This window comes from Amphibalanus amphitrite, unplaced genomic scaffold (assembly GCF_019059575.1).
Source record: "Amphibalanus amphitrite isolate SeventyFive unplaced genomic scaffold, NRLGWU_Aamphi_draft 000075F_arrow, whole genome shotgun sequence".
NCBI lineage: Eukaryota > Metazoa > Arthropoda > Thecostraca > Balanomorpha > Balanidae > Amphibalanus > Amphibalanus amphitrite.
In genome coordinates this window covers 167,731-194,559 of record NW_024881571.1, presented here as the reverse complement: position 1 = coordinate 194,559, position 26,829 = coordinate 167,731, and the positions used below count along the sequence as shown (strand labels likewise).

At 48.5% G+C, this 26,829-nt stretch overlaps 2 protein-coding genes across 6 annotated transcripts in view; both read right to left on the bottom strand.

Annotated features, from left to right (window-relative positions):
• LOC122379317 (laminin subunit alpha-like) overlaps positions 1-11,770 on the bottom strand; it is a 46,579-nt gene extending 34,809 nt beyond the window's left edge. The window contains exons 1-15 of one of the 2 annotated variants that reach the window (XR_006256165.1): positions 11,538-11,769; positions 10,536-10,682; positions 6,116-6,243; positions 5,783-5,891; positions 5,373-5,543; positions 4,716-4,926; positions 3,972-4,064; positions 3,647-3,763; positions 3,157-3,308; positions 2,723-2,843; positions 2,226-2,363; positions 1,509-1,655; positions 1,079-1,204; positions 707-841; positions 93-260 (exon numbers count right to left, since the gene is read on the bottom strand). Coding sequence is in view for 1 of the 2 variants with exons in the window: in XM_043361413.1 (XP_043217348.1) it covers positions 93-260; positions 707-841; positions 1,079-1,204; positions 1,509-1,655; positions 2,226-2,363; positions 2,723-2,843; positions 3,157-3,308; positions 3,647-3,763; positions 3,972-4,064; positions 4,716-4,926; positions 5,373-5,543; positions 5,783-5,891; positions 6,116-6,243; positions 10,536-10,682; positions 11,538-11,747 (2,173 nt within the window). In the remaining variant the exon portion in view is untranslated. Of the gene's footprint in view, positions 1-92; positions 261-706; positions 842-1,078; positions 1,205-1,508; positions 1,656-2,225; positions 2,364-2,722; positions 2,844-3,156; positions 3,309-3,646; positions 3,764-3,971; positions 4,065-4,715; positions 4,927-5,372; positions 5,544-5,782; positions 5,892-6,115; positions 6,244-10,535; positions 10,683-11,537 lie in introns of both variants that reach the window. The other variant, XM_043361413.1, reaches the window with a different exon arrangement.
• Positions 11,771-12,455: 685 nt separating this feature from the next.
• On the bottom strand, positions 12,456-18,483 carry LOC122379322 (FUN14 domain-containing protein 1-like). Of its 4 annotated transcripts, none has more exons than XM_043361433.1 (4): positions 18,046-18,483; positions 14,397-14,567; positions 13,820-14,015; positions 12,456-13,369 (listed from the first exon to the last, which is right to left on the bottom strand). In XM_043361433.1, the coding sequence occupies exons 2-4, from the start codon at positions 14,540-14,542 to the stop codon at positions 13,289-13,291; spliced, it is 423 nt and encodes a 140-aa protein (XP_043217368.1). In that variant the 5' UTR covers positions 14,543-14,567; positions 18,046-18,483; the 3' UTR covers positions 12,456-13,288. The 4 variants fall into 4 exon arrangements, with proteins under 4 accessions (XP_043217368.1, XP_043217370.1, XP_043217367.1 ...); XM_043361435.1 differs by having other exon boundaries at positions 18,455-18,471; XM_043361432.1 differs by lacking the exon at positions 18,046-18,483 and adding an exon at positions 16,485-16,698.
• Positions 18,484-26,829: the final 8,346 nt, after the last annotated feature.

Genomic DNA, 26,829 nt, shown 5'->3' with positions numbered 1-26,829 from the left:
TCAACACCATTGGCAGACCATGAGAACCATAGTCAGATCAAACAAGCTCCAATACCCTGTCCACCAACCTCCCGTGTGTCAGCGCCTCGTACCTTCGCAGCCGTCTGGGTTGTTGACGCGCAGGTTCCAGTACAGCGGTCGGCACGTGTCACAGATTCGGCCAGTCACGTGCGGTTTACATTCGCACAGCTCGCCCAGGTGCTCCAGCGAGTCGCAGCCGGCGAACGACGAGGTCACGCCAGCCGGGTCGCAGTTACATCCTGGGGGCACGGGAGAGGTCACATATAGCCTGAGGGTAGACGTCACGCCAGCCGGGTCGCAGTTACACCCTGGGGGAACGGGAGGTCATCGTTACGCCCTGAGGATATAACGAGAGGTCACAGCTGTTACAATCTGAGGGTATACTATCTGTCCTCTGTCCCCTGAGGGCTGAGCAAGATAGATAGCGCAAGATGGAGTTACGTTTCAGGCTGCTGCTCGCATTATGCCTGAAAGAGACTCTTTCCGCAGTCAGGAAATCTCATGCGAGAGCCTATTCAAATACATTCAAATTCAAATAGCACGCTCGTGTCAATCGCACGCACCTCCCGGATGCGATTGATGCGGAAAGAATTATAACGTATTTGAATAGGCTCTCGCATGCGATTTCCTGAACGCGGAAAGAGTCTGTTTCAGCCTGTTTCAGCCGATATTCCGCCGACCGCACCTTCGCAGAGCGGGAAGTTGTAGAAGTTCTCCTTGCACATGTCGCACTTGACGCCGTCAAAGTTGTCTTTGCACCGGCAGACGCCGTCGCCGTCACAGGAGACGCCGATGGCGCCATACGGGTGGCAGTCGCACGCTGGAAGAGTGGGGCATGATGGGGTGAAAACGTGAGACACATGGGAGCTAGGTAGTGAGATGGCCTTTATAAGACACACCTCTAACAGAATAGCAGAATATATCGTAACATAGGTCACTATCACGAAGACCCGCCCACGAAGCTACAAGACCTTTAGCAATCCACCCTCAGGAGTTGAGTACCACACTGCAACCCCTCTCCATTGTTTTCCTCTCCCGTAGCTCCCTCCCTACTCACGGGTGCAGGATGGGAAGTTGAAGTGTCCCGGGCTGCACTGTTCGCACCGCTGACCGGAGAAGCTCGACAGGCAGGAGCACTTGCCGGTGGCGCTGCAGGACGTGGACGTGCTGCCGTCCACATAACCTGAAGCACGTCGTCAGACGTCAGGTGATATAATAAACACCATTATGGGAGTCACACGTCATCAGGCACGCCATATTTTGTGACTGGAAGGTATCGACAAGAGATTAGACACCTTGGATCGGTAAGATTTTGCATCAGATTTAGCAGAAAGTATGTTGAATATAAATGTCATTCGGAGAAGCCAGTGTAAACGTGCTTAAATAAAACAAGTTCAAACATAAGCCACGTCCTACATAGGTACCTATATTCTACAAAGTCTGAACACTCAAGCGCCGTTCAGCGCCGTTCAGCTGGAGCCACTCACAGTCACAGGGTCGGCAGTTAGGATAGCCGAAGAATCCCGCCGCACACTGGTCGCACCGCTCGCCGCCATAGCCCTCCCGGCACTGACACTGGCCGCTCTGCTTGTCACAGATGCCCGGCTCCGTGCCCGAACTGTCACAGTTGCAGTCTGTGGGAGGAGGGGAGGGGGCGGTCAGTGGATGATGACGAGCGGCAAAAACAAATGAAGATAAGTGTGATGACAACGATCAGTCAAATAAAAATTCATCAGCGACTTAGACTCTGCAACAAGAATACTAACGCGTCGAAACTTTCAATCAGGAGAGCTACCCCTCGCCAGTGCCCAAGTGAACGTAACTCAATCCCAGCCTGCTCCAAAAATCCACAGTTTAGCCCACAACTAGACCATGCCCGCACCGTAACTTAGCCAGTCCAACTTACACTCGCAGTCGGGGTAGTTGTGGTATCCGTTCTGGCACTGCAGTCGCACTGTCTCGGCTATATACTCCCAATTTACACTCGCAGTCGGGGTAGTTGTAGTATCCGTTCTGGCACTGGTCGCACTGTCTCGGCTATATACTCCCAACTTACACTCGCAGTCGGGGTAGTTGTAGTATCCGTTCTGACACTGGTCGCACTGTCTCGGCTCTATACTCCCAACTTACACTCGCAGTCGGGGTAGTTGTAGTATCCGTTCTGACACTGGTCGCACTGTCTCGGCTATATACTCCCAACTTACACTCGCAGTCCGGGTAGTTGTAGTATCCGTTCTGGCACTGGTCGCACTGGCGTCCGCCGAAGTTGTTGAGGCAGTCGCACTGACCCTGCTCCACGTCACAGACCTCGCCCACGGAGCCGGTCGGGTTACACTCGCACGCTGCCAGGTCAGGGAGAATAGAGGACGCGTCAGTTAGGGGGCCGAAAGATACAGGCCAGGGGGCAGTAGCTGCTGACAGCAGAGAATTGACACAACAGATCTGCCGAGGTCGAGGAGATACAAGTGATAGATGGATAATATTTTAGAGGTCAAGGGCTGAAGTAAACGTGACCCTTTTGGAAAGAATGGTACTTGTAGAACATTGAAACTAGCCAGATATAGTATTACAAGGTGTAATTTTTATACGTAAATCACGTCTACTTAGTCATTCACAAGAAAAACGCTACGATCTTGGATGAGCCACGGGAACAAGTCGACCAAATAAAGCAAGATCACCACAGCTAAGCATATCGACTCACGTTCGCAGGCGGGGAAGTTGAAGAAGCCCGGAGCACAGCGGTCGCAGTTTTGTCCCTCGAAGTTGGCCTTGCACGGACACTGGCCTCCGTTCACCTCACAGACATTGCCGCGGGTGCCGTTCTAGGGAGCACGTTAGATGCCGATGGTAAGCAGAGGCCGTGAGCGAGGAGAATGGCACTAAGAGAACAAGTGTTGTTCTCTTCACTTATTAGGTATGCACTTCACAATGTGGATATCTATAATATAATGACGCCAAATCAGCCAATCAGTAATTACGAGACAGCGATCTAGCATCTACAATTGATGGCTAAAAAATGTCAATGTATCACGATCCGTTGATCCCAAGTTACCAAAGTGTTCACTCCTTTCTAGCCAGTGACTTCATTCACCCCATTCTATAACTCTATACATGTCCGGCGCTAGTCCCTCTCACCAGATGGCAGTCGCACGGCCGGCAGTCCGGGTAGCCATAGTAGCCGTAGCTGCAATCGTCACAGTCCGGTGCCTGAAACTCGGGGCGGCACTCGCACTTGCCCGTGCCCTCGGCGCAGTTACCCGTCGAGTAGTGGAACGCACAGTCGCACGCTGGGGGGGGGGGGGAGGGAGTCAGGGGTGAATTATACGTGACGTGTCGAGCCGAGCCGATATGAGACAGTAAAGTTTTGAAGAAGATATGGGATGCAGGAATCCGCGTAAGAATATGTGACGAAGAACAGTGAAAGAACTAACCCCGAAGGATATGCAGAAGTATCTGTTATGCTGGAACTGTACCATGTGAGACAGATTTGGAATGAATGAATGAATGAATGAATGAATGAATGAATGGATGAATGAATGAACCATTGTAACGTCCAGAGCTAACAGTAACCACGGTTTGATTGTTCCGTCTCGACCCCGACTCGGGTCTTTGACTCTTTACTCACGCTGGCAGACGTCCGCAGAGTCGAGAGCGACGCCGACCGGCCGGAAGAAGCCGTTTTCACACTCGTGGCAGTTGATACCGGTCGTGTGGTGACGGCAGTTCTGGCACACACCGCCGCCTGTCAGGATAATACGACAGTCAGTCAAATGTGGCAGTTAATATACCGGTCGAGTGGCCACGGCAGTTTTGACACGAACCAGCAAATACCAGGCAACCCTAGGCAAATAAGCAGAAGCATGCTTGCCGTTTACGAATTATGCCTATCATTCTGGTATTTGCCCACAGATTATCCCCACCACAGCCCTGTCCCAGGGCCCACGGCTCACCCTCGTAGTTTCCGTAGATATCGAGAGAGAGTCGTTCCGCCTCCACCTCCTCGCTGTATTCGCACTCGTCAGAGTGGCCGTGACAGTTACAGGCTGAGGGACGAGTAAGGTTGGTCAGATTCGGAGTTAAAGGGTAAGACAGGGCTGCAGGGTTCGTCAGAGTGGCCGTGGCAGTTACAGGCTGCGGCAGAAATACGGACACAGCTCGTCAAACTAGTCACAGACTGAGACAGAGACACGGGTAAGGTTGGTCAGAGCGGCCGTGGCAGTTACAGGCTGAGGGAGAAATACGGACACAGCTCGTCAGAGTCACAGACTGAGACAGAGACACGGGTAAGGTTGGTCAGAGTGGCCGTGGCAGTTACAGGCTGCGGCAGAAATACGGACACAGCTCGTCAAACTAGTCACAGACTGAGACAGAGACACGGGTAAGGTTCGTCAGAGTGGCCGTGACAGTTACAGGCTGAGGGAGAAATACGGACAGAGTGTGTCAGAATAAGAGTTACATGCTACGGACACGGGCAGGTTTGGTCAGAGTTGTCGTGACAGTTACAGGATGAAGCATAGCAACGAGCAGACGTGTCATGGAACGAAAGGAGCATCACCGATCGCACATCAACGTCGATATATACAAGAAATACAAGTAATAATCATATAGTTGGTGATTCGAAATTTGCGTTGGGCCTTGGATATATCTACATGCATCATATCGATCTCAAGTACCCCGTACCACCCAAAACTCACGTTCGCACTGGAAGGCATCCGCATAGGAGGCCGGTTTCCACTTTTTCTGCACGAAGGGCGGGCAGCACTCCTGGCACTGGTCGCCGCAGGTGTTGTGCTGACACCGACAGAGCAGGCGGTACTGGTCCTCGGCAGATGGATCGCACAGGTCGGCGTGGCCGTTACACACGCACCGGCCGCCCACACTGATGTCCTTGATCGAGTAGAAGTACTGGTGGGAGAGAAGAGGGAAGGTTAAGTGGCGCTGTGTGCGGGTTGTGTGGATGGTCGAAGCACACTAATCGCACACTCAAATACGGAATGTGATTGTGTCACTTACCAACCTTCCTTTTCCATCCATTTCACCTTTCGACTACATTAATCTTCTACTCAGCATGCCCACATATCAGTTCACATAATCAGTCCACCTCCCCCTCTGTATCCACTGTTCACATCACCCACCTACGTCATCCATCGCATTCAAAAATAAATCGTCCACATCAATCGTCCACTTAACCGTCCATATGCACACCATCTATTCCCTCCAACACCACATATCCACATCCCACGATCCACTCACCCTCCGAGTAACGATGGGCACCTGCTGTGCTACAAACACCCTCCACATCCACCCCAGCCGTCCATCCCAGCCGTCCACACGTCCTTCATTCCACTCACCCTCCGAGTAACAGTGGGGACCTGCTGCGCAACGGACATCAGGTGTCCGAGCAGCGTCTTGGCGCGCAGCAGACGCAGTCGGATGTTGGTGGCACGCGTCCACTCCCGTAGGACCGTGGAGTTGGTGAACAGGTCCTTGGACGGGCGGCCGTTCAGCAACGAAAACGGAATCTGAGAAACGCAGTGAGGGTGGGGAGGTTAGGCGAGGTAGGTGCATGAACGGTGCTAAGCGTAATCATGATTTCGTCGAGAGCCTGTCGTAATGGTGTGGCATGCCACACAGGGTTGCGTTCTCCACCTTCCAGATTAAAAAGAAAAGAAGAATAAGGTGCATTAGCAAGGATCAATATGTGGAAGACCAACATGCAAGTACTTTATCGGATTCCAGAGAAGGTCACGTTGCCACTCACCTCTCCGTTTTCCAGGGGGACCACCTTGGAGTACTGTGTCTCGCAGCGTACATCATCGTCGTTCATGATGGGCTTGAGACTCTCACTTCCGAAGTACGTTTGGCAGTCACTGTAAGTAGAGTGCGGGTCGGACTTAGGACTCAGGTATAAAAACAAATGTTACTTTCATTAATCAGTTTTCGTCAGAAAGAGAGAATTCATTATTTCATGTGGGTAAAGGGAAATCTGTTCTTGTTGTAAGAGTTGAAAACGGTATTAAGATGATTGCAATGCGTCATAAACTGCCCGCCTCAGCAGTGAGCAACATGCAGAATTCAAAGACAATATCCATACCTGGGCGTATCGGCGAAGTAGCTCCAGGGCTCGTAGGTCTTGCCGTGGTCGCGGGAACGCTCCAGCACCCAGACGCCCGGCCGGGGCGAGTTGGCCATCCGGATGAACACGTAGGCGACATGGAACTCCTGTCAGTGGGAGGGGTGGGTCAAGTCTGGTCAATTCAGGGGAGGACACCGTCCAGCGAGCCTCAGGAGAGTAGGAAAAGGCGGACAGGGAGAGGACAGACAGGTCAAGAACCCTAAATCGATAATCCACCCTTCATCCGTCCTTTCCTGTTTCATACGTGGCACCTGTGTCAATTGTATCTTGTGCCTCCAACACTTTTGGTTCAGTTTTCCCTTCCTCCGCTTTACTCGCTATGGTCGAACATCTAGCTTGTGTGACCCTTCACCTTTGCTCAATCCCTTCACCCCTCCTTGTCCACGGCCTCCTCCTCTCGTTTCGTCCGTACATTCTGTCTTGTCCACCTCCTCGTCCGCCTCCCGTCTCCAACCGTCCTATCACTGTCGACCGACGGAACAGTCCCCCCCCCCCCTCCTTCTCTGCCAAGGCGCAGAGACCGCAGGAAGCAGCACTTCCTGCATCCGCCCGCGTTCTGGACACGTGCAATCTCAGACAGACGGTCCTCGCCTCTCCTCCGGCCAGTGAGGCGCCTTCCTTCCGTCAGACCCGGCGCCGGGCGGTTATCTGTATCCTGCCAGCGCGGGGCCTCGCCAGTGGTCGCCGGGAGGCCAGGCCAAGCTGGCGGGGGTCTGTTATGTAAGCCAAAAATGGCAGCCAGAAATAGAGAGACAGACTCCAGCGCATTATACTCACATTTATATGCGTTCATTTTCATGTAAAACAACTATGAGTGATTTTTCATTATATGTACATACTTAGCCACTCCACCATTGTGCCGGAGGAGGAAGGCTTTATGAAATAAGCTACCACTGTCGGCAGCTCCGCCCTTTCAGCTCCACAAGTCCTCACCACAATGACCGTCTGCGCCACTATCTTAACCCAGACTTCTTAGCGCCACGTCCGGCGTCTGGCATGAAGCTCACCGCGGTGGGTCGGGGCTGCCCAGTACCCAGTGATGTGGTAAGCATTTTTATCAGGTTCACCGCGATCCCATGACCCGTGTGACACGATGAGGTCAATATGCATACATACAGGTCACCGTGAGGTTGCAGAGGGGACGGTGAGATGAGGTCACGGTATGATGGGGAGGCGGGAGATGGCCCTTGATTCAATATATCCCGGAGCGACTTTGAGGTGGCCCGTCCGTGGCAGGCTGACCAGATCTATAGCAACGCACGGCTATGACAGTCACTGTGGACTCCACGGTGACATTATTCGCTGACTTTGACGACTTTGGAGTGCCCGTGACTCTCTCGTGATATGGGAGGCCTGTGAGTCGGTGACCGGTTACCCAGGAAGTCTGTGGGCCTGTGTAGTGCATGTAACACAGTGAAGTGAATGCACTCTGCAGCTGGCATGGTGAGGTCATCCCAGTCATATTCCGTATACACTATACACAGTTATGACGGCAGCACGGAATGAGACGGCACCTAGCCGGTATATGTGTGGTTACTAACCACCAGGCACGCCGTCTATTTGTTATTGTTATCCGGTGGGGTAGCTCGGTTTACAGAACTTTTTACATTCTCCTCATACGTCTGAAACATTCCGACTTTCAAAAGACTGAACACAGTTGCATCGAAGACGTGAATGTGACGTGAAGACGTAAAGAAAAAGCAACGTGAATTTGCCCTAATATGCAGCAAACATCAGAGCGCAGGATGCCTACATCAATGAGCATTAGCAATATTTTCAAAGCCTGTACAGTTTAACATCAACCGTTCGTCGACGAGTTCTGCGAGTGCGTTGAAAAAAATGCTCATTCCAGCGGGGGCGACACCCATCACATGGTATTCACTCTGTGTATAATTGTATATAATACGTGCCGGACATGCAGTACCCCCTCCCTTCCCCCGCGGTCTGGTGATGAGATCCAGAGGACGAAACGAGCAGTCACCCCGCCGGAGACTCGAGTCGTGTTTATGTAGAGCCGTCTGAAACTAGACCGGCTTGAGACCTAAGTAGTCGGCGCGCCCTAAAGCCCCAATTAACAAACAAGACCGGCTTGAGACGGACAGACTCGGCGCACACGCGCATTCAGAGGCATGAAATGGGAAGGTGCAGAGGCTTGGACCGAGTAGAATCACTGGTGAGGGCCTGCTCATGTGTTCGGCTGTGGGGGGTCCCGTTGTACAATGTACAGGGTTCCCGAGACCGTAATCGGTTCCTAAGATGACACGATTTTTTATTCGTGGCGCTACATCGATACTTACGAGTAGACGGTCGAGCGCTATATTGGGATATCATGGTGTCATCTGCGGATAAAAGGCTCGGATATTATGGGCGCCTGGATAAATGACTTAAAAAGATAAAAGACTTAGACTTATTTTACGCGACCCTTTTCCTATTGTTCTAGGTCGAACCAAAGGCGAATGTGGGGTACTCGGACGCCTTTCCCGATCGCATACCTATCCACTCTTACCAGTATCTATCAAATTTTGATAGCCAGAATATCAACAACCTATCCAACGTAATGGCCACTTTCGGAGACCCCGCTCTTCCCAGCCACTGTAACCATTCGGAATATGTGTTCGACCCCTCTGCCGTCGTCAGCATCCGTCCTGGAGCCGCCCCTGACTGGACATCTGGACAGAGGGGACGACCGCGCGCCGGCCGACCATCAAGGGAGCTCTGGGTCTCCTCAACTGAGCCCAAACGCAGTGCAGACGCGCGCACACACTGTCCCGGCCCGCACGGCTCGCTTCCTGCGTGACAGCGGGAGACGGAGTCCGGTGTCCTGGCTTTGTGGTGCATGGCGCGTGGTGGATGAACTGAAGCAGACTTTGAACTCGCGAGCATTTACGCATAGTTGCACAGTCATGAAAAGAGATGTTCAGTTCAATTAGTTCGTTCAGAAGAAATGTTTTAGCTAGGTATATTTCGGTAATGACGATAATCGTGAACTAATTTGCGGTTTAAAATTACATAACCAATTCCTTATCGGTCCAGCCGGCGGTTATGCGCTGAGTTCTCATAAGTTTGCTCGCGTTTATAAATAACCACTGGCAGCCAAGAGATCTGGAGACGGATCTTGCAATCTCAAATTGAGCTGAAATTCCCCTCGAACCGACCTTACTTCCTAATTCCAAAGATTATACCACGTCGACTGTAGACTGTAAAGTCTCGCCACCACCAGGTCTAACGTCTTGCCGGCCGCCCGGTAATTCGACTCTCTCTGCAGTCCCCCAACAGTCCCCCTCCCCACTGACTTCCCACCGGCTCTCCCGACTCTTCGTCCCCTTCTCTTGCTCCCCGTCGTTCCCCGACCCTCTTCCCTTTCCAGGGGCAGGGCAGAGACCACCCAGCAGCTCCGTCGCTCGTCGACAGATGTGTCTGTGTTAGGGGCGGCGGCTCAGGAAAACGGCGGTCGAAACGTGAGATGAAGTCTTGGGGCCGACTGGAGTGCCCGCCGCGACTGTGACGACGATGATGGGGATGGGGAGGGGCGGAGAAATCAGCGTCGGCGCCGTCGGAGACAGGGTCGACGCAGCAGCGGGGGGGGGGGGGCAGAAAGTCGCCTCCGATGGATAGAGAGAAGGGAGGGTAGCGGCGCAGCTGCGGGCCATAGGACCCGCTGTGGGGCGAGGGCGGCAACAAACCTGGAGCGTCTGTGCATCGGGTCTGGAGATTCTAAAGCGTTCGTCAGTCTGGGTAGAGGGTATGGGGGCCTGGAGAGGTTGTGCAGAGGGTCTGACGGACCAGAGCTCTGGAGCAGGGACGGGTGGTGGCGGCGGGAAGACGAGCGGCCGGACGAACAGACCGCTGCTCGCACGGGATGTGGTCAGATAGACAGGCTCTCTGCAGCTGGCCCACAGAATGGCCGCCGTCCGGAAACGGTCCGCGCCGCCAGCAGAGATATCACAAAAAAAAACGAGGCACAACGAAAATGGATAGGGGCCGGGTAATGCTTTCGTCGAATGCGGTTTACTTCAGTTTTTGACCTCTACGGTAGAACTTACATTTTTTCTAATTAAGTCTAGCTTTACCAATTGGCCAATCAGATGTTATTATGTACATACTTTTGATACTTTTGAACCAGCTCCGGTTGCGTTCGATGACATTTTCCGATCACAAAAGGCTAGCGAGCATATCACTGTTCAAATACTTACCACAACTGAAATGTGCATTGTGCACTCGTGATTGATCCAAACCGAGGCCCGTTCCCTCGTGACCGGCGACTGACCCGTATGAGGTCAGTTCCCATGTGACCCGAGACTGACCTGTCCGAGGTCCATTCCCATGTGACCGGCGACTGACCTGTCGGAGGTCAGATCCCACGTGACCCGTGACTGACCTGTCCGAGGTCGAGTGTGACGTTGACCTCATTGTAGGCGCTGCCTCTGGAGAGAGGGGGTGACTGCCACCACCTCTCCGAGCCGTCGATGGCGTTACTGGCCGGATGGGAGCGTTCTGGGTCGCTCGGGTCGCAGTAGTCGCATACCTAGGCACAGGTTAGGTCAGGTCACTGGTTAGCGGTTATGGTAGCTGTAAAATTGCAGGTCACCTATCTTTGAAGTCATAGTCATCTTAGATCTGCGGGTAATGGGTTGCGACCCGCCAATTATTGAGGCCTGGGGAATGGGGTCACAATAATCAAAAATACGGCATACTCGTCTATCGCCGGACCGATAAACCCTTCCAAGCTTCAACGCAACTATTAAAAATGATAGTAAACTGTCCGAGGCCAACAAACAAATACCTACACCTAAATGAGCAGTGCAAGCAAGGAGCACCAAGCAGACCGTGTCGCTCGATCTTTGAGCCAGGTTTGAAAGCACGGAATCTGCATTTTCACGTTCACTCGTGATAGCAGGCCCGGGGACCCGTAATAAAAGCTACGTATTCCTCTTTGTTCGTTATCTTATGTCCGGTTCTCTCTCGTTCGGCAAATCCACACGACTGCACCGTAAAAAAAACGAACTGCGGCATAACTCGATGCATAAAACTGCACTAACAAACAACAACTACATCACTGCTGGTTTGCCGCTGATACGACACAAACAGCACAGTTGTCCAGTCACGTCAGTATGGCCCGTGGGTCAGATTATTGTTACTTCAGATGGGGCAGGGTTCACATGATACGCGACTTGTTTTTTTTTTTCTTGTCACTTATTACGACTGCCTCGCGGAAAACGTCTCGTATGTCCTTTCGGCTCCGAAGTCGGGACAACGGGCGGTAGTCAGGTTCATCAGCATAGCTTCAATTTGATGAGCAAGGCGATGGGGCTCGAAGCCTTCAGGTAACGACACATCAAATGGTAAAGCTCAAAACAATCGGGCGCCCACGGCTACTGACCTGTCCCTGGATGAGTTGCACCTTGACCTCTTTGTCGGCGTTACCGCCGGTCAGCTGGCAGTAGAGCTCCGGCTCGGACACGTCCTCTCCGCAGGTCGCCGTCGCCGTGATCTCCTTGTTCTCCGCCAGGTTAAAAATGGGCGGTGTGAGCACCTGCGCGCGGCTGACCGCCCCGAGGGCAGCCAGGAGGAGGGCGGCGCGCGGCCCCATCCTCGCAGCTCCGCGCCTCCGAGGGGAATGAGGCGTCGCCGCCGGCCCGGCCCCTCCAGGCGCCGGCGGACGGCGGCCGCCCCTGGGAGAGGGGGAGGGAGAGAGGGGGAGGATGGTCACAGGTCACCGGTCAGGGGGAGGGGTGCTGGGGATGACAGTGAAGGGAAAATGCGAGGTGGATCATTTGGAGCACATCTTCAGTAGATAGTGTGAATCGTAGCAAAAAACTTCAGATTGGGTGAAAACATCAAAATCGATCAAATGTGATAAGTACCTGTTATACACTTTTTCTGAGTCCGGAAACAGCTACGGCGTAAAAATACTCGCGACTAACGGACTTGGTTCATGCCGAGGCTCCAAAGTATGCATATCTCTAAACTGTTCATGCTTATTCATTGGTAGGGGAGGATAGAGATCGGACAAAACATGACGCTACAGGTTATGTAACCAAAGCTCTCAATACAACGAGCAGGCATTTATTTCCTAGAGATGAAAACGGCAACGCATGCAACTGCTAAAGCTAACAGAAAGTAGAACTCCTGTGAAATCACACACTGGGCCTTCGATTCAACGGTTTTTTTGCTTCTCTTTGCTTTTTGCATCGAGGAAAGCCAATTCGATAAGAGACTTAAAACAAATAGCGAGTATCGTCAGGACATTGTCACTCAGGTCGCTGGTCGAGTTCGTGTTCCAAGAATACAGACGGTATGCATTCAACTGATCATTTATTGACGCTATTGTGCACAAAAGCCAATTCATCAGACACAATGCGGGAAAATATACACCTATTCTCAAATACGAGTCACCACGAGAAAATGTGCAGCTTACGTTTCCGATAATCCGCGTCCAGTCCCATCAAACGCGGCTGAAACTGTTGATCTTGCACAGCCCTAACACGCATTGGTAAAGCAGCCACTGGCAAACAACGCAGAATAAGTCACTAACCGGTTATTGTCCTACAAACGACTTAAGACCGAGTGGCTGAGTCTCGCTTCCACATCTCCGGCCTCATGAGTTGATACCCATACCGCTACTCAAAGTGCCAAAGCAGAAAGACGATTTGACAGAAATCATAAGACTCAGAAGGCTAGATGAGCTAAGATCAAATGAGAAAAATCATCGCAGGATTAGAAACAAACAGCTAGCCATCATAGTACAGCAACAGATCATTGTCTTCACCAACTAGCACCAATCACACTGAGTTTGATTATAACGCCTACAAACCAAGGAAGCCCCTGGCAGAAGACAATACCAGCGGGGACCCGGCTGTAGCGGCGCCACTCTCGAGCGGCCAACACCGCCCGTCAGCCGCTGTATCACTCTCAGTCGCCACAGCACCGGCCGCTGAGACCCCAGCGCCCTCTGGGCCGGGCACGGCGGTCTTGGGACGCACCTCACCACGAGGCAGAGTTCCAGGGGTGACCCACCGCCCGGCTGGACCCCGAGCGGGACAGGGCTGACCCGTGACCCCTGGGGAGCCCCGACTGACCGGGAGAGGAGAACCGGCCGACACTAGGAGCAGGAAACGGCGCGGAGACCACTCAGGAGCAGGAGAGGCCGATCAGGAACCCGCCAGTGAACCCAGCCGCGACGTATTTGTTCTCCAAGGCGAACTTCTTCACCTGAAACAAAACGAGATCGCCACATGTTAGGGTCTGGCTCCGACAGCGGCAGCGCTCTAGAAACTCGGTCATATTTCGAGGTAAACCGGAAATAAATAGCATCACCCCGGGCCCGGACAGAAAAATATATGAAGTATTTTAACAAGTAACGACCCAATCTCACCACTGGATGTATTACCAGCCTCATTTTATGAGACAATTTTCCAAATCGTGGCACCACGTTTCACTCATGACATAAAAGGATGCATATGATAATAAGTAATTTGTAAGTAATTCTTTAGTAATTTGTTCATCAGATTGCTATTCTATTACAACACAATATACTTCATAAGAGATACAAAATCGTACAGAGAACCTCATCAAGCCTGAACTCCTTTTCATCAAGCCTAAACTTCCTTTAATCAGCTGGTAGCACCCTGCCGAGTTCACCCTCTCCCGTGCCCGGCTCACCTCTCCGGCCGCTCCGGGCGCGGCGCTCTTGACGTCGTCCTGCACCTTCTCGCTGATCTCGCGGATGTCGTGGTTGACCTTGGCCCAGTTGACGTTGATGTAGCCCTTGTGGTTGGCCACCTGCATCACGAGCAGGGAGCCGCCGAGCGTCATCGCCGCCAGCTTGCCGACCTTCATACCCAGGTAGCCGGTGACCCTGCATAGACGCAGGCAGAGGCGTCAACATGGTCACCGGACTATCAAGGTTGAAATAAGGCATTTGGGATCTGTTAAATTCATTGAAGCCATCAGCCAACTGGTAGGGCAGCCTAATTTTACTTTGCATTCAGGATGACCGTGGCACAGGATTAGACTAAAACTCCATATGGATTGACAATAGGTTTCATTTGTAGTTTGCACAATACTTGAGGAAAAAACAAGCAGCAATAAGCAACAAGGTTTTAAATTAATGATCACTATCCACTACTGGCAACATGCTTTCATATACCATCACCTGGCAAGCCATCAGTCACTGACGATGAAATGTCTGAATGAACCCACTATCTATCAGAATACTATCAGACCACCCGACACCTACCATCCGGCGGCAGCGCCCCAGCCAAGCTGTTTGTAGGTGGAGCCACTCTTGACGTCGTCCAGTGCCCGTCTGAACATGGACTCTGCCTCCTCGGCCACTTTGTCCACATCCAGCCCGGCGCCTCGACCATTTGTCGCTGACGGCATACTGACTGACTGGTGCTGTCTGGAACTGAGTAAGCAGAGAGGGTGGTCAGTAAATGTAGGGTGTTGTAAACTATGGGCATCTGGGGTGTGAAGCTTACTAGAAAAGGGGGTAGAAAAGACATCAATTTTGAGCACAGTTAGGGTACTGTGAGTAAGCTGCAGTGTTTAAGTCAGTAGGGACCCAATTTGCACATGCACAAGTGCAGGATGACCAGACTGCAAAGCATGGCAATCTGGACAAGACCTTGTGCAGGGGCACTCAGTTAGTGTGCAGTGCAGTTCAGAATGTGGATTTGCCCTGGAGTGCTTTCGTCACTGTGGGCCCAGAATCAACACTGTGATGAGCAGATATGTCCTTGTCCATGGATCCAAGAAAATGTACATCTGGAACTGTATCCACAGATCCTGGTATTGGATCTGATGGGATCATCAATCCAGCTCTAAAATTCAACTGTTGCAACTAACATAAGTTCTGGTTTGGCTATCTCATGTGATTACACATCACAACTCAGTCCATGGCTTTGTGGCACTTGTTGCCTATTGGCATAAGAAACTTGCAAACATGGTTTCAAAAGTTGTGCATGGTTGGCTCCACTAAGTTCATAGATCCATCCAGCGCTCTTTTTATTGTTGAACTTCTCATTGGTTGAATTCACATGGTCTGTCCGGTTAACCAATGAGAGGCCAAGAATCATTTTTTAAAAATAAATTTAGGTTCAATGTTTGAATGGACGGATTGACAGAGCCCCGACCCCTACCGTCCGATCTGCAATTCCTAACGGGAAATTTTTTATGCTAAAGTTTAACGTGCCCTTCCAAGCGGGACACGGCCTGTCCCACTGCTCCCACCAACCCAAGACCATCCCCATCAGGAGTCTCAAATATCAAGCGCTGGAGCGTCTGGAACTGGGCTCTCACTACCGGGACTCGGGAGTCCAATGCTCTACCAACTGAGCTACGGGACAGACATTGAAAAACCAGAAGCATGATGAAAAAACAGCAGCTAAACATCTTGGGCCAAACAGTACTGTTGTCCTGTTGACAACAGGCTGTGCAGCTTAGCTGAAATTGTGGTAAGAATAGTAAGCTTTGTCTGAAAAAAGATTGTCAATAAGATTACCTGGAAACCCTAGAAGCGAGTTTCCATATAGAATGCCTGCATTATAGGAACCAATTTTTGAAGGGGGACCTATGTTTAGGTGTCTGTGACCGAGACCACAAAAAAATTGCTTTCACGAGAAGTCCCTGGACATACATGACACTTAACAGAGATAAGGATGAGACAGCCCTGATGGCCCGACCGATGGCGTATTACGCATATAACCACATCATTCTGAACAGATCATCAGAACAAAATTTTATTTATTATAGTTCTTGGAAAACTAGCACGTTGGGTCATATAATAGTATAATTACATATATAAAGAATATATTTCGATTACATTGGCCTCTTTTTTAACCTTATTTTTGGGCCTTGAGTCCAATAAACCTATGCTGTTATATGGAACCTATATAAGGGCATAACGCGTCTGCGACAGTCACGGCGCAGACGGAAAGGCACTATGTTGGAATGCTCATGAATGCTCCATGTTGGAATGGAGACCTTTGCGGCTTTGCCAGTCAAATAAACACACATATTTCAAATGAGAGGGTAAGTTCGCTCAAAGCTTAAAATTTGTCATTAAAGAATTAACATCAACTTACCGATCTACCACAATCAATTACGAAAAACAAGAAATCCCAGGAAAACACTCGATAATCAAGATCAAGCTCGCTCCAAAACAACTTGAACTCCAAAAGCTGATTTACCGGGGTTACATGAGCGATCCGTTCCAAATACGCACTACGCTAATGCGCATCAGCTCCCCACAAACGTATCTACGGCACCGGTTACATGAGACTAATTCGTTTTATCTACGTCAAACGGATCTTGTTTGGCTCACCCGGGCTGACTCCTCGACGGCCGGTAATTCGCATCACAAACGGAATAGGATTAGCGTACAGTCATGGCGCAGTTGCGGCATTTACCGGGACGACTGAACTAAATTTTAAATACTTTTATCATTTGATAGGCTCAAAAACATTTAAAATTAACATGAAATCAAAAAATGAAAACAAAGTTTTCTTGTTTTAAGTCAGTGGGCACTGATTCGCCATGCAGCGACAGCAGGGTGGTCAGAAAAAATTATCTATCAAAATATTTCATTCATTTCATTTCACATGCAAAGACTAAACCAAAATGCCAACATTTTTTTTTTTGCTATTTTCTACGAGGCAGCCAATAAAAAAATGCTTAGTATTTTGCATTTTGACGCTTCCAGTCAGCAAAGAATAGTTCTTGTGAAATACGGCCCGAATCGAATACCTCGGTTACATGAGCGATCCGTTCCAAATACGCACTACGCTAATTCGCATCAGCTCCCCAAGAAGCGTATTTACAAATTGCAACCGAGCTCCGCCGTAGGGTATTTTATTTCCGCCGTAGTGTATTTTCAGGCTTGAGCAAAAACATAGGTAATAGGTATCTATGTCAAATTAGAATGAAAGATTAAAATCAACCTGACCAGGCCTTACGGTCTGACCTGGTCCTAACCACCTTACTTCGCCTAACTTAACCCAATTCAACCTAGCCTACCACAACACCTGCAGAGGTAGGTACCTTCCTGGAAAAATGACGCCCAGGGAGGTGACTGTCCAACTTATTGGAATACTACCATGATTGCTTGTCAAAATGTGTGTCATCATGCTCTTGTTTGACAAGTGATGTATAATAAATGTGATATTCAATAATTATCTCCTGACTGCTGACTGTTGAGTGATCAAAATATTCAAATAATCAGGGTACAATGCTGTGCATAGTGCACACTAATCATGTTGTTTTTGTGTAGGCCCTCTGCACATTGTTGTGTGCACTGCAGTGCTATGTGCACCTTAAGTAAAAAAGTGGCTGGTGGTACATGACAAAAGGTTGTGCAACTGTGAAGTTCATGCCCTTGGTCAAGCTGGTGCCAAATGCCTATAGCTATAGCAGGATCAGTGAGGGTTGTAGACATGCTACATACATTGTGCATTGAAGATATTGGCACAAAGTTCATCCGTAATTACTATGCTTAACACCTAATGTAAGAAGCGACATAAATGCCCAGATGATAAAACTCTCTGGTCAACATCACACAAATTTATTGACATGCTTTGCAGGTACATATTTACATTCATGGCAAAACATACTTTCGATTTGATTCAGAAACTAGTTGCTAGTAAGCTTGCATTTTTGTTGGTACAACAACGACCATATATTGAATCATAAAAACCTTCTCATGGCATTCATCACATACCTTTTTACCGAACAAGTACCTAGCTACCATGCAATGATTCTAAAATTTTCCGCTATCCATCTATATCTCAACTGACACAATGAATTTGAAATACCCTAACAACACCTATAACTGTACATAAAAAGAATGCAATACTACAAGAACTATGAATTTCTTAAGTTATTCTCACATGCTGGAACGTTGAAACTCTACTTTTGTCGTCCATTTCCACGTTTGATTGAGCCATCATATCGAACTGCTTTCGTTCTTCAGTCACAAGCTTTCGCACAAATCTTGAATTTTTACACATCATCTTGAACCATGCTCCAGTCTTTCCAACAAGGTACTATGTAGTATGTAACATCAAAGCAATTTTGATTTGTTACAACAGCTTCAGATCATGATAGGCTTGAGGTTTGTTACACCATTTCATTTTGATTTGCCAGACAAATCTCTACAAAATGTGTATCAATTCCCAAACAAAGTAATTGATCATATCAGTATTTGCAGTTTCCACACAATGTTTCATAATACTATTCTATGTTTATATAAAGAAACTCAAATAGGTAATCCACAAATTGTTATTGAAACACTCCCACTTCAATAATTCACAGCAATAACTGGCAATAACAGTACAAGTTCAGAAGCAAACAAACATTGCGCCAGATTTCGTATGAAACGCGCCATCGTCCTGAAGTTTCTACCACAGACGGTAGTTCAACCGCAGCCGTAGTGCGAAAACCCCTGCCCACCTTACCCCACGGCGGAGCTCGGTTGCAATTTGTAAATACGCCCCCAAGAACGCATTCAGTGCACCGACTACATGAGCAAATTCGTATCAGTGACGTCAAACGGATCTAGTTTGGCTCTCGGCCCGATGCGCATTACAAACGGAATAGCATACAAATGTGGCGCACTTCCGTAGCAATAGAGGTGACTGAATTAAAGACTTAATATATTATGTCTTTTTTGCATTTAATCTGCTCTAAACATTCTCAATTAGCTTAACAAGAAAAAGTTAAAGGGACCCTCCCACCTTAACATTAGTTTTGAGTTGAGATAGCCAAGTTTGCGGCCAGGCTCAGAAACCACCATTTATCCTGGTCGCAACCCCCGCAGCTTTATGGTGTTCAAGAAATCTCTTCCCTTTACTTGCAGGGTGGGACCAGCGTGGTCCCTATCTCTTAACCATTACGGGAATCTGATGACGTCATCAGGCTTTCGAATGTCCGTTTAATGTTTGACTAAAACGTTTTGTAGCACGCGGTGGTATATGCTGCTTTGCGCGCAACAAATGCCGCACTTTCAAATAAAGTCGCTAGGAACCGCGGAGATCCCAAAAAGTAAACAAAAGTAAAAGTCTAATATCTTGAAAACCGGTGAATATTTTTCGATGAAATTTGGTAGATATTCGTTTTTGCTCTTTCTGAACCGAGCGACATCACTTTCATGCCAATTCATTAACTTTTATGAAGGTGGGAGGGTCCCTTTAAACATAAAGTTGTCTTGCTTTGACTCATTGAGCACTTGCCTCTCTTGATTCGTCTGTAGTGCTGTCAGAAAAATGTTTCAACTGAAAGTACTTTGATATTTTCTTTTTGGTTTTCACTATATTTATTGACAAAATACCGACATATTTTTTAAATTATTATTTCAAAAGAAGCAAATGAATAAAATACCTATTATTTTGCATTTTAATGTATCTTTTTGGAAAGAAATAGTTCCTGTAATACGTATCTTGGTCCTATTCGCTTCTAAGCCTCTTTCTCTGCGGATTTTGTTCGGACCGCCGATTCGTATTAGCAGGTGGATACATGAGTCGGTAGTACGCTCCTGATTCGCATTAGCGGTGAATCCGATCGTGATACGTATTTGCTTTGCTCATGTAACCGCGGATCGGATCGCCGATTCGTACTAGCAGGTGGCTACATGAGTCGGTAATGCGTTCCTAATTCGAATTAGCGGCTAAATACGTATTTACTGTGCTCATGTAACCCCGATAAATCACAGGGGAGCAATGCCGCTTGAACCCTATTGGCCGTAGTGTCTAACGGTGGCGGCCATATTGCGCAGACCAAGAAACGGCTGCCGCCTGTGTTGAGGAATAGGGAATTCGGGACCTCGATTTACGTTTGCGGCCGCCGCATCCGTTACGTTCAAGTTACGTAGATACGGAACCCGGCATCTTACGCAGAATTGAGTGGGGAACACGATTGTATCTTCAGAATTCCTCAAATTCACTCGCCGGACCTACATTTGCCCCGGCGGAGGGGGTTGATTGAACCCACCTCGCTAATGCGCCGCTAATTAAACTAGAATTAAGCGGTAAATTGGTCGTTTGCGACAAAGGATAATGCAGAGTGACTGGTAGGAACCCACTGTAAAGGTCCCGGGTCAACCGGTGACCTCTGAGGGCAGGTCAAGTGATCTAAGGCACGGGTTCGGTTTTTGGTAAATAACTTCGCCAAAAATGGCCGTAGAGCCGCGATTTTGCATCATCGTGTTCAGCTAGCTCAGGCGCATCGAATGATATACTTTTTGTTCGGGTCAGGTCAACTTAGGGTGTTGACCTCAGGTCAAGGTCAGGTCAGCACCGCCAGGTCACGAAGTTGGTCGAAAGAGGTCATGTCGCATATCATTCGATTCGGCAGGTCTTCCTGAGTCCATTGGTGGCTTTCCCGACTCGCTAGCTCAATTTGATCGGGAGTTATTGAAGAAAAACTGTGACCCTTGTGACGTCACAAATGACGTCATGCAAGGGCAACAATGCAAATATGAAGCATAGAACCTTGCAAGGAGTGCATGAAATCATGATTTTATATGCTTGAGATAGTTTCAGATCATTCTCGGCGCCAAAATAGCAATTTTCATATTTCCCCATTGACTTATAAGGGCTTAACGTATTAGTTCCTTGTATCTGAGAAATTTTTAGGATTTCATCTTATTCTCCACTCAATTCTGCGTAAGATGCCGGGTTCCGTGTCCACATAGCTTGAACGTAACGGATGCAGCGACCGCAAACGTAAATCGAGGTCCCGAATTCCCTATTCCCCAACACAGGCGGCGGCCGCTTCCTGGTCTGCGCAACATGGCGGCACCGTTGGACACCATCTCAGTCCCACGCACAAGGGGGAAAAGCTCAAATTATTGAGCGCTCAAAATATTGAGCGTGTGACGTCAGAGGCTCCCATAGGCGTAATGCTGAGGGCTCAAAAAATTGAGCCGTTTCAGGAACACGTTTTGCAAAAGCAACTCGCAACACCTAGGGAGAAATGGCAACACCCTAGGAGAATCACAAATGATGCAAAACAGATTAGGCTTTCATATTTTTCACTGCTCAAGCTTCAATGATTGGGGGAGCACCAATTTCTAGGTCGAAATCTTACGGCATACCAGGATGCCTTAAAAACAGGCCAATACTTATGTCGAAATAAAAGTTATTTTTTGTCCATTCACGTTTTTTACTAGGGTTCTGTTGGAAAGAGCATTTTTCATACTACCCAAAATGATTGGTACTCAATTTCACATTACCCATATCGGAGAATATTTTTCACAGAGCTGGGCATTGCGCAACTTAATCCGCAACTCCGCAACTCCGCAACTTGCGGACTACCCTCTTGGTAGCGGAGTTACGGATCGGCTACCGAGCCCAAAAAAGTTGCGGAGTTGCGAGTTGCGGAAGCGAAAAATTCTAAAGCGCAACCGCTACCGGGGCCGCCACCGCCGGTGGGGGCGCCACTGTACTCTTTGCTCTCCACTGCACACTGCACGTGTTTCCAGGCTAGTTTTTGAAGCTGATTTCGAATTTAATGACCGTTTGAACATTTACGAAGTAGTTTTAGTGCATTAGTAACATGTTACGAGGCTTTTAGTGGTGGTTGACACTGGATAGGCGGTAGGACGCCTACTGGTTGACCTGACCTGACCTGACCCGACCAGGTCCAAATGCATGAAGACGTCATCTTTGATCAAAACCAACATGAAATTTGTTATCAGCGCCCCCCCCCCCAAAAAAGCATAAAAGCTTCACTTTACGAAGTTCTAGCAGGTCCGATTTTCCCGACTTTTGGGTCATTGACCTGGCCTGGAAGGTCAACCAATGACCTATGACCTTAAAATTGGGTATCATCGGCTTCCTCTCGTCACGGGCAACACGCTCGTTTTTTTTTTTTCCCGCGAAGCTCTAGCTCGATCAGGGGCCGAACGGCAGGGGGGAGGGAGGGGGTCCAACCGACGTACACGTTAGACGCTGTAAAACACCGCACACAGCGAGGGTTAAGTCAAATTTTATGGTCGCCAGCACGGGGCCGGGGGCGGGGGGGGGGTGTTTGGACACCCCTCCGTAAGGTTTTCCGCAAATATATAAAAAAGGCGGCGGCAGCGCGGCTGTTTTCGACACTGCTATTAACACATCCTTTCCACACATTGTATCAACATGTCAGACCCAGGTCACCTCAGGTCAGGTCACCAGGTCACGTCAAGGGACCCAATCTCCGAAAAAAATTTAAACACCCGCCCTAGCAATACAGGGCAATATAGCAATATAGATACACCTATTGACCGGTCACTTTGAAACTGTCTGCATGTGACAAGAGTAACAAGATATAGATACAAAGTGTATTGTCTCATATTTTTTTTGTGACTTAAGGTAAGGTCAACTGTGTGACCTCTTCATTATAAGTCAATGGGAGAAAATACAACTCGTCCGGATTTGCGGCAAAATGATCCCAAACAACTAAAACATGCAAAGAGTAGCACTGGCAGGTCATTTACGTCGACTGGTGTCGCAATGACTTGCGCATTGAGCATTATAGGTCACGTGACGTCATCAGAGGTCACCAACAGTCAGGTCACCAACAGAGGTCAACCAAAGGTACTACCTGTCAGACATAACACTGCACTTCAGGACTAAAACTGATAAAACATAGGAACCTAATAGAGGTTGGTAGCGGAGTTGCGGAGTTGCGGAGTTGCGAGTTGCGGTTTTACGATCTGCAAAATAGTTTCGGAGTTGCGATTGCGCTTTGGGTACCTTAGGTTGCGGAAGGTAGCGGTAGCGGTTTCCAAATTTCGGTAGCGATGCCCACCTCTGATTTTTCATTTGGCGGCGCCGTTTGTTTATTTCGTCGCGACGTCTCCGGTCGCGTGGTTGTCGTCGTCCTTGTGTTGAAGGTGAGTTTTTATCGTTTTAGTTATACTTAGATGTTAAAAGGTACACTGAAAAGTTTGAATATGCTGTGATGTTAAATTTGGAAACACGTAAACGTCAATTAATTCACGTTTTCCTCGATTTGCGTGCAGATAAGTAACTGTCGACGAAAGTGGCGCCATCCGATATGATGTTTTGAGGGAAAGAGACACAACATATTTACGTGATTTTTTTTGTTTTTTAGTGGTCTAAGTGCTTCAAAGAGGCTGTGAATTTTTTCTTCACACAATTTTTCATTAGTTATGATGAGGTAAAAGGTAGTTTCAGTCTTAACTTTCATATAATTGACATTAAAACATATGATAGTCCACTGCTATCAGTGATTGAGTACCTTGATATTTGGCATTTCTTATTAATTTGAATGTATTCTCTATCCATATGTCCTGGTAGTAAGTGACAATACTCTGCCAATATGTTTCCATAGTTTTCACATTCATTTTCCAGTCCTTTACATAACATCACAATTTATAATCAACAAAACTCAACTCCTTCGTTACTTCACAATACTGACAGCATGACAGACTGACAGTCAACTATTGTGTGTGTGAATGCTGAAACAGGATAGTCACTTTGCTGACTGGCTCATTTGAAATAAGATAAAAATGATCCTTTATATCATTTCCATCTGGAGGATCGGAGTCAACGGAAAAGGAAGGCCACTTTCAAGCCTCAAGGTCTAGGCTGCCAGACGCCAGTCGTCAGTCACCACCAAATTTATAATAGATTAATTCATTATTATACTTTGAGACCCTTAGGTCACTGGATCGGCATCACATTTTCAGTTTCAATATAGTAAAGGTTTTTATTTGTATGATGTGAAATATTTTCCTGAATCAGAATTTAATTATCCCTAGGTACCTGGTAGAGGTTTCGGATTTAATGCTCATTGTTGGTGTGCAGTCAGGATTTTTTGACAGGTCCAGATAGGGAATTCTGAGCAATTTTATAGTAAAGTGGTCTCCTTATAATCACCACACATTTTATCAAAAGCATTTGCAGGATTCATTCAAGGAAGAATTTTATCAATGTTTCACCCATTTCTTAGATGACCTAGGCTGCATCTTTTTTTAGTTCCTGTTGTATGACATATTTTCCATTTTGTTCCACTGCATAAAGAAAAAAAATCGTTTGAGATCACCAAACAGCTTTTCTTTTTCTGGCAGGTCTGCACAACCAAGCGGTCGCTGGCGAGGACGTCGGCCGTCCCTGTGGGTAAGGTCATCTGCTCAGCCTTTGTGGAGTTCAGCAAGACGTCACCAAGATGAAGACTTCGCTGGAGCAGAAGCTGCTGACCCGTGTCCGATCGGGCAGGTCATGCTCGACGGCACGAGCCACAACTTGAACGACTCGGTGACATCAACAACATAGTGGAGCAGGTGAATGAGTTTGGCGACGTGTTGTGCGACTGCAAGAAGGGTTGTCTGCGTGTTCTGGCCGGCGGAGCGGCGACGCTGCGCAGTCTGTGCTGGTGGTGAGCAGCTGGCCGTGGTGACCGCGCGCGCCCACATGCGCCGACAACCTGTGCGGCTTCGACGGCCCCGGGATAGCCCGATGCCGCCCACTATGCGACGCCGACCGCGCACTGTCCGCACGGCCACATGGAGGTGTGCCCGCGCCTTTTGCCCGCACGCCGCTACCTCGCAGCTGGTCTGCAACCACGCCGTCGCCGCCTGTAGCCCGATAACAAAACGGCTGTCTGATAATGCCGCGTGTTCTTTGTGATGTTGCTACTCTGATGGTTGCTACTGCTGGTCTGAGACTCGATGTTTCCATTCGTCTTTTACATGTTAAGGATTTGATAATGATAAGCTTAGTTCGAGCTTAGGTCGTTTATATCATTTGTTATATGGCATATTTTGGATCAAAGCAGTACGACACTGCCTCCTGCTTTTGTGATGTATGCTGGCAAGACGCAGGTTCCGGTCGCAGGTCACCCGGTTCCAATGTGGTCGGGCTGGCAAGCGATAATGTGATGTTGTTTTGCTCGTCTCTGTGTTCCACACTTGATGATGTTTGTGAATCTAACCCACATTGTATAGTACTTTTGTTTGTTTGCGGCCGATGGCCTTGTAAGTTGTAACCGTGGCAATACAGTTTTTCCTGTATAATTCTCCAATATTCAAGCGTGGGTGGATATCTTTCTGTAATCACGTATTCCCTTCTCCCAGTACAGTCAGAAAATATCAATACAGTATTCATATGGATTATTCAAGTCCTGTATAATTATTTGAGGTGTGCCGAATCCGAAAGGCGACCGATAAAACTACTAGCGGAAAATGTGACATGATGCCATGGGTTTGTGAAAAGTTTAGGTACCACACGTAGCATTCAACTTCCTGCATTTCTGTTTCAACTCAGTTTAACGTATTTCAACGAACATAACATCAAAAATGGCAGCCAGTACCGGCTTCACCTGTCACGGAGAAGGCTCAATAAATTGAGTGTAGATGCTGGCCGGCACTCAATTTTTTGAGCGCCAGCTGACTGTCGTCTGTCGTGGCGCTCAATTTATTGAGTATCGCGGTCCCGAACGACAAGTGGCGCTCAAAAAGTTGAGCGTCTTTAGGGCATTATCTTTCCAAAAACACCGATATAAATTATCACGGCGAGTGTTCGAGAAGAAACCTTGTTGCTCTCTCTTGCCATTGATACCTTATTTGGATACGATATTTGCCGTAGTGTGACGCTAGAGGCGTTGTAAAATACCATCGTTTCGCCTATTCCTTCATAATGGGGGACGCCGGTGAAAACAGGGCGCCGGAGGGCATATTAGTCACGTGACATTTGGAGCTTCTCCCCCCTCCAAGGGCCTTCAAGATGCTAAATATCACGTGTGAATATCACGAACCTTGATCAAATCGCCCCAGGCGCCCTGTTTTCACCGTCGTCCATAATGGGGCCCGCTCAATTTTTTGAGCGCTCAATTTTTTGAGCTTTTCCCCCTTGTGCGTGGGACTGATCTGGCGGCCGATGCGCATTCCACATTAGAGTTCAGTGAGCTGAATGAAGACAACACGCAGACACGGACAACACTACTAAAAAGCAGACGAGATTAGCAGACGAGCCCATGCTCAGTAACTACTGGACCGATTTTGATGATTCTTTCACCATTCAATAGCAGGGAACTTATATAGGTGCGTTTTTCGTTTTTTGGCGATTGGTTCACTCTGACTGGACCAATCGGACCAAAATGGTCCAGAACCATACACCCCCTTAAAAGCAGACGAGCCCATGCTCCGAAACTACTGAACCGATTTCGATGAAACCTTCACCATTAGACGCGCCGTGGTCTGAAACGGTGCCGTTTATGATAATTTTTTGATTGGTCCACCCTAAGTGGTCCAAATCGGTCTAAAACCCCTAAAATCAGCTGCAGACGAGCCCATGCTCCGAAACTACTGGACCAATTTCGATGAAACCTTCACCATTAGACGCGCCGTGGTCTGAAACGGTGCCGATTGTGATGATTATTTGATTGGTCCACCCTAAGTGGTCCAAATCGGTCCAAAACCCCTAAAATCTGTTGCAGACGAGCCCATGCTCCGAAACTACTGGACCGATTTTCACCATTAGACGCACCGTGGTCTGAAACGGTGCCGTTTTTGATAATTTTTTATTGGTCCACCCTAAGTGGTCCAAATCGGTCCAAAACCGCTAAAATCTGTTGCAGACGAGCCCATGCTCCGAAACTACTGGACCGATTTCGATAAAACCAAGGCCCTAAAACATAGATAAAACCTTCACCATTAAGGCCTGGCTACACTA